This window comes from Humulus lupulus, chromosome X (assembly GCF_963169125.1).
Source record: "Humulus lupulus chromosome X, drHumLupu1.1, whole genome shotgun sequence".
In the NCBI taxonomy this organism is placed as follows: domain Eukaryota; kingdom Viridiplantae; phylum Streptophyta; class Magnoliopsida; order Rosales; family Cannabaceae; genus Humulus; species Humulus lupulus.
This window is the reverse complement of record NC_084802.1, coordinates 154696181-154707567: the sequence shown is the minus strand read 5'-3', so window position 1 is coordinate 154707567 and position 11387 is coordinate 154696181. Positions and strand designations below refer to the sequence as shown.

Here is an 11387-nt window from a genome sequence, read left to right as displayed (position 1 = left end):
GATATATCGAAGACTTCCTTTCACACCAGATATGGGCATTATGAGTTCTTAGTTATGCCCTTTGGGTTGACTAATGCCCCAGCTGCTTTTATGGATTTGATGAACAGAGTGTTCAAGGATTACCTGGACTGGTTTGTGATTGTCTTCATCGACGATATTCTGGTTTATTCTCAGTCAGAGTTAGAACATGAGCAACATCTAAGGTTGGTTCTTCAGAGACTGAAGGAACACAAATTGTTCGCAAATTTCAAGAATTGTGAGTTTTGGTTACCCCAAGTAACTTTCCTTGGTCATATTGTCAGTAAGGAAGGGATCAAGGTAGACCCAGCCAAGATTGAGGCGGTCAGAGATTGGCCAAGGCCAAGGAATGTCTCAGAGATTAGGAGCATCCTTGGGTTGGCATGGTATTACAAGCGTTTTGGGGAGGGGTTCTAAAAGATTGCTACTTCATTGACTGAACTAACACGCAAGAATCAAAATTTTGTATGGTTAGGCAAGTGCGAGAACAACTTCCAGGAATTGAAGCAGAGATTGATTTCAACTCCAGTTCTGAGTCTCCCGATAGATCAGGAGAAGTTTGTGATTTACTGTGATGCCTCACATCAGGGTTTGGGTTGTATTCTTATGCAGTCAGGGAGGGTGATTTCTTATGCCTCACGACAGTTGAAAGAGTATGAACAGAGATACCCCACTCATGATCTTGTGTTGGCAACAGTGGTCTTTGCATTAAAGGTATGGAGGCATTACCTTTATGGAGAGAAGTGTGAGATATACATTGACCACAAGAGCCTAAAGTATTTCTTTACACAGAAAGACCTGAACATGAGACAGAAGCGTTGGCTGGAGTTAGTGAAGGATTATGATTATGAAACCCTGTATCACCCAGGGAAAGCCAACGTAGTGGCAGATGCCTTAAGCCGGAAGGGTCCAGTACAGGTTTTCAGTGCGAGACTGATATCCAGAGAATTGGTAGAGGATATGACCAGAGCTGGTATAGAGTTGCTAGTGGGCCAGTTGGTCAACATTACGCTATAGTCTACACTGTTGGAAAGAATAAAGGAAGGTCAATTGGGAGATCCACAACTGACAAAGATCAGAGAGGACGTTTTAATTGGAGTGTCTCGGGACTATACAATGTCAGATATGGGCTTGTTGATATACAAGGGTCGGATATGTGTCTTGATGGACATTGTTATCAGGCGGGAGATTCTGGATGAATATCATACTACTCCTTACTCTTTGCATCCAGGCACCACGAAGATGTATTAGGATGTGAGATCTCTGTATTGGTGGCCTGGGATAAAGAGGGATGTGATAGAATATGTGGCTAAGTGCTTGACATGTCAACAGGTCAAGGCTGAGCATCAGAGACCAGCAGGGCTATTACAACCTCTGGACACCCTAGAGTGGAAATGGGGGGACAGCACGATGGATTTCGTGGTGGGATTACCCAGGACTATGGGTCAACATGATTCAGTGTGGGTTATTGTGGATCGATACACCAAATCAGCTCACTTTTTACTAGTGAGAACAACGTATACAGTTCACCAGTATGCAGATCTCTATGTGAAAGAGATAGTGCGCCTTCATGGCGCTCTGTGGTCAATCGTGTCAGATCGGGACCCCACATTTACTTCCAAGTTTTGGGGAAGTTTTCAGACGGCCATGGGTACACAGTTGAAGTTTAGTACTACTTATCATCCTCAGACAGATGGACAATCTGAGAGGATGATCACGATATTCGAGGACATGCTGCGAGCATGTATGCTGGACTTTGGTGGGTGCTAGAGTAAGTATTTGCCTTTTATAGAGTTTTCCTACAATAACAACTATCATTCGACCATTGGGGTGGCTCCTTATGAGATGTTGTATGGTAGGAAATGCAGATCTCCCATTCATTGGGATGAGACAGGAGAAAGGAAATACCTCGGTACTGAGGCAGTTCAGAGGACCAATGAGGCTACTGAGAAGAATAGAGCTCAGATGCTTGCTTCTCAAAGCAGACAGAAAAGTTATGCTGATCCCAAACGCATGAACGTGGAGTTCCAAGTGGGACCATTTGAGATAAAGGATTTGTCAGGTAGCATATAGGTTAGCTTTACCTCTGGCACTGTCGGCCGTACACAATGTATTTCATATTTTGGCTCTTTGGAAATATGTGTCAGACGCGACTCATGTGTTGAGTTACGAGGATCTGGAGCTTGAGGCAGATCTCTCGTATGAGGAACAGCCAGTCCAGATACTTGACAGGAAGGATAAGGTCCTGAGAAATAAAATTATACCTTTGGTTAAGGTATTATTGAGGAACAACATGGTCGAGGAAGTGACCTGTGTAACGACCCAATTTCGCTAATAAGGCTTAAGGGCCTTGATTAGCGTGCCAGGAGGGCAGGTTGGGATTTATGTGTGATTTTATGAGTTAAATGCATGGTTATGATTTAAAGCATGTTATTTGGCTATTTGTTTAAACTGAGATGCATGGCTGTGTTTATTAGTATGCATGTAGGCCCGGATTGTGTTAGAAGGACATAATTGTAATTTTGGCCATGTTGGGCATAACTGTATTAATATGTGATGATTGTTGAGACCACAGTGGTATGTGGGTATATCCGTGATTTGTAACTTTCGGCACGAGGCGATCCTAGAGCTGGATAGCGGGGAAAAGTCACAACGGGGCATTATGATTGACTTTGGGCAAGTCAAGGAGTATTGTTGGTATTGGGTTATGAAAATAAATAATTGGAGATATATTTGAGGTTAGGATGTCTAGGCGGGAATACTGGGGGATTTTACCATTTTTGCCTCGGGGACATTTTGGTACCCGAACCTTGAGGTGACCAGCTTAAGTTATAAAAACAAAACAAATAAACCATTTGGAGACTTAGAGAAACCGACCCAGCCTCCACCCTCTCCTCTTCTTCTTTCTCTCCTCCTTCTTTCATGAAATCCATAGAAATCTTAGGGGAAAACAAGCTTGAATTTCTGAATATTGATGGTGGGATTTGGAGGTTTAGCTCAAGAGTTAATCAAGAACAAATCAGGGTAAAGGTAAGCAATTAATCCTTTTTCTCAAGTTAAATTTCTGAGATTTTGTTGGGTTGTGAATGTTTATGGATTTTTGATATTCAAGGTGGAGTTTGAGGCTTGAAACTTTGAAGATAGGTCATGGGATCCTTTGGGAAATGATTCTACAACTGAGGTAAGGTTTAAATTAAAGTTTGATGGTTGAAATTGAGAATTTCCATGGTTGGTTTTGAGTTTTAGGTTTGAAATTTCAGAAATTTGGAATTTGGGATGTGGTGAGTGTTAAGGTGGATTTTTGGAGGAATTGTGTTGTTTAAACCATCCTAATGTTGTGGCTATTAATTGGTTTCGAATTGGGAGCTTTGGGATGGCTTAAGGTGAGGTTTTAAGCTTGAAAATGGTGGGTTTTTCTGGGTTCGAAGGGTCGGGCCACGGCATGGTTCTTGGAGGGCCGCGGCCCTTGAAGGCTAAGATGTGCTGAGGATGGAGGGCGGGCCGCGGCATGGTCCTTGTAGGGCCGCGGCCCTTACCTGTTTCTGGGCATTTTGTGGCCCTGTTTGGGGGCCATGCCGCGGCATGGTTGGGCCATGCTGCGGCGCTTAAGAAATTTTGGGATTTTGAGAATTTAAGCTTGGGAATTTAACCACGGGTGCTCGGGATTGAATCTTTTTATATTTTTGGTGAAGTTCAATGTTCCGGGGACTAGAACTTGGTTTAGAAACTCATTTGAGATTAATCTTATTGGTATCCATTATCTTGGTTGTGACTAGGTGTTAAGCTAGTGCTCGGGAAGTGGATCGTGCTCGGGGGCCGTCATTTTTCTATTTAAAGCATTTGGAATTAAGGTAAGAAAACCGTAACACCCGAGAATAGGGCATGGCCCCACTGTGTGATTGTAGGGCATGGCCCCGGATTGTATTATGTGTAAATGTTTAACCTTAAAATGAACCGTGATGTGTGTGAATGTTTATTTCGAATGTACTATATGTGTGATTATGATGAAATGAACGGCAAGGGCCGAGTACGGCGTAGGCCGGGGCGGCCGTGGGGCCGAAAGTAACACCTAGCACATGGGATGCTATAGTCAGGGCGGGGCCCGGTGGATACATGTGTTATGCTATATTCAGGGTGGGACCCAAGGGATACATGAGTTATCCTCGCGGTGAGAACCGATACCCCAGGGCTTTGGTAAGGTCTCTGGGGCGGCATGGCCGTGTTTGCTTAGTCTAATGGTTGACTTGTTTATTTGTGGATTATCTGTTATGATAAACTGTATACATTGCATATGTTATGTTCTGCATGAGTTTTCTTGCTGGGCTTCGGCTCACGGGTGCTCTGTGTTGCAGGTAAGGGCAATGACTGAGTCAACCAACCATGAGTACGGAGAGCGTGAAGCGACGCGTACATGTTTGGCCTGCCTGACTGCTTTGGTTGGGGGTTTATTCGAAAATGGCTGTAATAATCTATGATTTTATGATTAAACAACTGTAAACTTATTTCAATATGTAAATAGTTTTCAAACCTTATTTTGGGATCCCAAGTGTTTAATACTATAAGCTTTTTTTATGAAACGTCGCATTTTCAAAGATTACAGCCCTAACTTTTAATTAGTCACACTTTTGTTTCAAAACCTTGGTTAGCGAGTTCATTGCACACTGTTTTGTCTTAAAACTCACTTAGTAACGGCTCTAAGGAAGTAGGGCGTTACAACCTGGGAGCTGGAGTCAGATATGCAAAGTCGGTATCCTGAGGGTTTCATGTAAAATTTTGAGGATGAAATTTCTATAATGAGGGGATAGTTGTAATGTCCCAAATTACCTAATAAGGCTTAGGGCCTTGATTTGGGGGCCATGATGGTAAATTATAGAAATTACATGTTTATGTGTTTTATATTCTTGTAATTATGTGATTATGTGAGTTATATTATTTTTTACCCAAAAAAGATTTACCTGATGACGTGGCAAAATTAACAAGCACGTGGGATACACATGGTCGTTTAAGTGAGTACGATCTGTTCGATCATCGACCAGAAGAGAGTTCACTCAGTAAATGACATATTTCATGGGCAACCAGTCTTGTCGCAGTATTTCAGTTCGCATAATTGTGATTTCCATTATTATTTAGATACGCCTGTATTAAATGAGACCCATCGGCCCATGTAGAATTCTTTGAGCCTATAAATAAGAATCAAAAGGCTCAAGAGAGGGGACCTTTTGAACTTTGGAATTCTGAGAGAGAATTATAGTGTTTTTATCCACCAAAATTGTATTCAACCTGAGGCTTGTGAAACTCGTGAACCCTAGTTCATTGATCATAGTGTTTGGGATTCTACATCAATAAGAACACTAACTGGACGTAGGTTATTACCATTTTCTAGGGCTGAACCACTATAAATCTTTGGTGTCATTTATCTTTTTGTCTTGATTTCATCTCGTTTTTATCGTTTTACTTGACTCCGTGTCATTGACCAAATCAAGGGTCAACAATTATTATATGATTTGGTATGCATGTTTAGGTGTATTAATTAAGCATGTGGGTCCGTTTCTTTTTTTATCGAAAAAAGAGTATATTAATAACACAGAAACATATTACAACTACCAGTTCTGAAACACAACCAAACTTACAGCAATCTCAAAAACCAGAGACTAAAAAACAAGTCAAATCATAAACTCCTAACCAACTCAGCAATTGCTCTATTCTTAACCAAACACTTTTGACTTAAACAGCCAAAAAATCTAGCTTTTAGACTCAATCTCATCATATTAACTAAACAAAGAGGAGTGCTGGAGCAATGAGAAAAATAGCATGAATTTCTGTTGCACCGGATGCCATAGACCGCAGCAGCCAAAGAAGCAACAACAAATTGATGCACAAGGTTTTTGGGCTTCCCTTCTAACCACAGCTTCCATTGAACAAATGTCTTGGGCCAAATGGCAGAGCCTAACCAGCCTTTAGTCAGCTCCCAAACCTGATGAGAAAAGCTATAGTAAAAATACAAGTGTTGATGAGATTCCTCAGCTCTCTCACAAACCGGACATAGGCTATAGTTCACTGAAATCTGGCACTTAATCATATTATCTCTAGTGAGTAAGTGGCCAAGAACCGACTGCCAGAGAATGAAACGATGCATCGGCACTGTGAATCTACTCCAAACTGCCTTCGCAAACGCCACAGGAGCTCTTTGAAGCCAGTTTAGATAAAGAGACTTCAAATCCAATTTGCCATGCACTAGCAAGTTCAAAACCTTAGCTTCAGAAAATTCCTCTCTTAAATAGCAAAGCTTGCGCCAGTTCCAGCTCACATCAGGTTTCAGCTCATAAGACCAAAAGGATTAACCTCTAAGATAAATGGAATCAATCCACTTCACCCATAAAACACCCTGCTTCGAAGACACAGCCCAAATGAACTTGGCCAGTAAAACTTTGTTCCAATTAGAATCCTCTTTAAAACCCAAACCACCTAAATATTTAGGGAGACAAACTTGAGACCAAGAGGAGCAATGAAACTTACAGCGATGGCCATTAGCACCCCATAAAAAATTACGACAAATCCTATCAATTTCTTGAATAACACTAATAGGAAGCATAAATATTTGCATCCAATAGTTGTGAATACCCAGTAAAACCGAGAAAATCAACTGAGTTCTCCCTGCAAAGGATAAGTGTCTACTCGCCCAAACATGGAGTCTAGCTTGCAGCTTCTTGATAATCTCACTATAATCAGCAACTTGCCAACTAGTGGGTTTCAGATTAACTCCCAGATATTTCAAGGGAAAATGCCCTTCTTCAATCACAATTGAACTCAGAATGTTATTCTTAACATCAGCCGCCACACCCCCAAAGTAAATGTGAGATTTGGCCAGGTTAGCAGACAGCCCTGAACTCTGACTAAATCTCAAAAAACCCTCCATTAGAAGTTTAACAGATTTGAAGGTTCCCTTACAGAATAGGATCAAATCATCTGCAAAGCAGAGATTAACAAGCTGAAGATTCTTACACATAGGATGAAAATGAAACTCTCTATGCTGAGCAATTTGGTTAAGGAGCCTTGTAAGATATTCCATTACCAACACAAAAAGCAAAGGAGAAATAGGATCTCCTTGCCTTAAGCCTTTCCTCCCTGCAAAGCTACCTTGTAATCTCCCATTCATCATTAAAGAATAAGAAGTATCATTCAAGCAAATCAGGATCCACTTAATAAACTTACAAGGAAGACAGAAAGCAGCCAATATATCCTCCAAAAAAACCCAATCTATTGAATCATAAGCCTTACTTAAATCGATTTTAATCAAACACCTAGGAGAAATAGTCTTCCTAGTATAGACATGAAGTAAGTCTTGAAGAATTAATATATTATGAGCTAGCTGTTTATTCTTGATAAAGGCTCCTTGATTTTGGTGAATCAGCAGAGGAAGCACTTTAGCCAACCTGAAACAAAGCATCTTTGATATGCATTTATAAAGCGTATTGCAGCAAGCTATAGGTCTATAATCAAAAGCTGATACAGGAGAAACAACCTTAGGGATTAATGACAGAATGGTGCTATTCAACTCTGCCGGAATCTCTCCATGCTCAAAAAATTGCAATATCGCCTCAGATATGTCATCCCCTAAATCTTTCCAAAGAGCTTTATAAAAACCAGAACCAAAGCCATCTGGACCCGGGCTCTTAATCGAAGAAATACTAAATAACGCCCTCTTAACATCCTTCTTAGAAAAAGGTTGGATCAGATTCAATTGCTGCTCTAAGTTCAGAACATACCCCTGCTGGATACAAGACTTGTCTGCCCGACTAGTGCTGAGCTTCCCTTGCCAAGAAAGCCTTTGAAATGATTAAAGAAATGAGCAACCACTTCTTCATTATTATCAATCATTAGACCCTCTTCATTCAAAAAATAAGTAATGCGATTCCTAATCCTCCTCTGCTTAAGACTAGCATGAAAATAAGCAGTGTTTTCATCTCCAAAACGGAGCCAATTAATTTTGCTCTTTTGACGAAGAAAGCTCTCGTACATTTTAGACTTACTAACAAAATCATCATGAGCCTCTTGCTCTTCCTGCTGCAGAACTCTCGACTCAGTAGATTGCTGTAATAACAGCTGGGCCTTCTCATAATTCACCTTAGCAGCTGCATACAACTAAACCACATCACCAAATTGCTTCTGATTAAACTTAGATAACATAGGTTTAAGCCTTCTTAATTTCTGAGTAATCTGAAATAAACCAGTACCACCAGTCTTTTTAGTCCAAATACTAAAAACTTCATTCCTAAAATCCTTATGCTTAGTCCACATATTAAAAAACCTGAATGGTCTGACCCCTGAAATCTTAAACTGGACAGTTTTGATAATGCAAAAACAGTGATCAGAAATAGTGTCCCAATTAATTCGAACTTCAGAATCGGGAAGAGCATCTATCCACTTTTCATTGACAAAACATCTGTCCAATTTAGAGAAAATTCTAGATCCCTCCTTTTGCTTGTTAGACCAGGTGAAATGAGAGCCAATCGAGTGCATCTCAGATAACAAAGCATTAGCCCTCCAAAGACTACTATCCTCCACTTCCAATTCAGTAACCGGACTACCCCCTATGCGGTCATCAAACTCAAACACTGCATTAAAGTCCCCAACCACCAGCCAAGGCAGATCAACCTGCTGAGAACCAGTTAAAAGAACCCAAAGGCCTTTCCTCTCCTCCATTGTGTTCCTACCATAAACGAAAGACAAACAAAATTTTTGACTGACACCTTTGATCTTCACCTCACAGTTAATAAGTTGGTCTTGAGACTGAGTTACTGTAAGTGAAACCACATTCTCTTTCCAAACTAACATTATTCTTCCCTCCACTAGGATATCACTATACCAATTCCAACCCAAAAATACATTGCTCATCATCTCCTCTATTTTATTCCTTTTCAGTTTTGTTTCAAGAAAAGCCCCCAGACCTATTTTATTAATAGTACAAAATTCCAAAAAGCACATTTGCTTATTCCTATTATTCAAGCCTCTTATATTCCAACACAGAATATTACACCCTTCCATTGGTTTCCAAATTCTCTGTATTACTCTTCTGCAACCTCTCTGTCTGTTTCTCCTGTAAGAGACTATATTTGTTAGCTTTCAATGTCATGGTTATTGGAAGAATATGCTTTGTCCCTCCCACTTTTTTAGGGGTAGACCAATGCATCTCCTGACCTATTATAGAAGAGCCCAACACCTCATCTGTAGTATCCTTATGTAATGTCCCACCCTGCCTATCACCCATATCAGCTGGCAGCTCTCCTTTGTAATCCTGCTGCATTGCCTTACCACCACCCAAATTAGACTATTCCTTTACACCAGGCACAACTCTTATTTCACCCCTTTTAGAAGAACCCTCTGGCTTTTCATTGATCAGACCCGAAACTTTCTGTTTTGGTTTCCAAACAGTCTCCTTAGTGTATTTACAACTAGTAGCTGTATGGCCTAAATTTTTACAACACGAACAGCAGGTAGGAAGCCATTCATATTCTATAGCTTGTTCCATCAATTGACCACGTTCATTGATAAAGTTTATGCATTGGGGAACTTGATCTGAAATCTCAACATCTACAAGAACTCTAGCAAATTTCACCATAGATTTCTCCCTAGTTACCTTGTCCACCATCATAGGCTTGCCAATGGTGCTGACCAAAGCACTCAAACTTTTTAGACCCCAATATTGAAGTCCAAGGTCTGGCAATCTAATCCAAACCAGCACAGATTTTACCAATCTCATCTTATCAAGATCTGTCGACCAAGGCCTCAGTAAAACCGATTTCTTGTCAAAATGAACCACACTAGAATCCAACACCATGTCCCTAGTTGCTTCATCCCGAAATTTCACTAGAGTGTGACTTGCATTCATACGAGCAATTCTCTCTATCCCTAGCTTACCCCAAAGACGATTAATGAAACCTTCAAACACAGCTAAAAAGGGATTAGCACCTAAAACAACACATACCATAGCTGATTGCCAGAAAGAAGCTTCCACTTCTATCTCCTCCTTATCCACTTGAGCTATTAATTTCCCATCTCTGACCAAGGGTTCCTCAAAATTAAGTCGAGCACCACCATGAGTAGCAAATGATTCCTGAAAGTTTGCCCACTTCTCCTTAGCCAATTCCTGGAAATCCTTCGCCTCCTTTTCGTTTGCCCCTAACCTAGACCCCGAAGGGTTCCCAGGCTTGGAACCATCACAATCCGCCCGAGAAAGGACCTCCCCAACCTCTGAAAAATCAGTAACCGTATCAGTAAAAATCTCCTCTGGGGGATCGTCCCTCCCTTCATCTTCAACCACCACTTTATCATGTGTAGACTTGATCGAACTCCTTTCAATCGAAGAAGATATGAGCACTGGCTTCTGAGTAGTTCTCTTACGCCGCACCATCGGGAGAGAGAGAACCAGTCGCACGTTGCCGTGAGTTTTGGGGTCCGTTTCTTATTAGAAGGGAAATTTTTGTAATTTGCCCCGTTATGGGTATATTTGGCATATATGTGATATATGTGTGAGACCACATTATTATGTGAATATATTTGGGTTACTCGGCACGAAGCGATCCTAGGGAGCAAGCTAGTGGGAAATTTACAACGGGATTAAAACTTGACTCGGGGTGAGTCAAGGGGTATTTAGTTCATTATCGGGATATTAGGTAATTTGAATGAATATTTGATGATATATTTGGAGTTAGTGAGATCATGAGGGAATTCTAGGAATTTTGACTATTTTACCCTCGGGGGCATTTTTGGGACCCCAAGCTTTGGGTTTTACTTAAGGTTACTTGAGTTCGAAGTAACCTGGTAGAAGCAGAAGAACACGTTAAAGCACTTTTCTCCCTCTCTCGTTCTCCTTTTTACCGTTCGTTGCATTTTTTAAGGAAACTCAAGTTTTAGGACTTGGATTCAAGCAAGGATAGAGTCATATCAATTATAGGAAAGATTAGAAGCTTATTAGCTGGAAGATTTAGTGATAAATGACACTACCATAGGTAATTTAAGCTTTGAATTTCCGAGTTTCCGTTCCCTAAAGTTTCTTAAGTTTTGAATTGGATTCTATGTTTTGGTGAGTTGTTTGAAGCTTAGGTTTTGATGATTTTGGACCATTGAGATGATTGGGCACTTTATTTTTGAGACTTTGGTATGTTTGGATAGGTTTATGGAGGGATTTGGCATGAGATAAATGGAGAAAAACTGAGTTTTGCAGGTCGAGCAGTAGCCTTGTTCTTGGGGTGCCACAGCTTAAATCAGGCAAAGAAGAAGCAGGTGGTTGTGAGGCTTTTGAGCTGCGACGCCTGTGAGTGGGTGCCGCAGTGCTTGGGTAGGCAGAGAAGAGGCTCAGACCTCTGACT

The 11387-nt window shown here is 40.9% G+C and overlaps 1 protein-coding gene across 1 annotated transcript; it reads right to left on the bottom strand.

The window, feature by feature from the left end:
• Nucleotides 1–7773: 7773 nt before the first annotated feature.
• Nucleotides 7774–9322, bottom strand: LOC133806385 (uncharacterized). Its single transcript, XM_062244494.1, has 3 exons — nt 9088–9322; nt 8247–8966; nt 7774–8150 (listed from the first exon to the last, which is right to left on the bottom strand). The coding sequence occupies exons 1-3, from the start codon at nt 9320–9322 to the stop codon at nt 7774–7776; spliced, it is 1332 nt and encodes a 443-aa protein (XP_062100478.1).
• Between the last annotated feature and the right edge of the window lie 2065 nt (nt 9323–11387).

Excerpts from the sequence above, each read along its gene's own strand:
- LOC133806385 (XM_062244494.1), bottom strand. The coding sequence starts at position 9,322 with ATGCAGCAGGATTACAAAGGAGAGCTGCCAGCTGATATGGGTGATAGG. Across the intron at positions 8,967-9,087 it reads GACAGAGAGGTTGCAGAAGA|GTCTGGGGGCTTTTCTTGAA; the intron begins GTAATACAGAGA and ends TTAATAAAATAG. Across the intron at positions 8,151-8,246 it reads TAAAAAGACTGGTGGTACTG|CTGCTAAGGTGAATTATGAG; the intron begins GTTTATTTCAGA and ends AGTTGTATGCAG.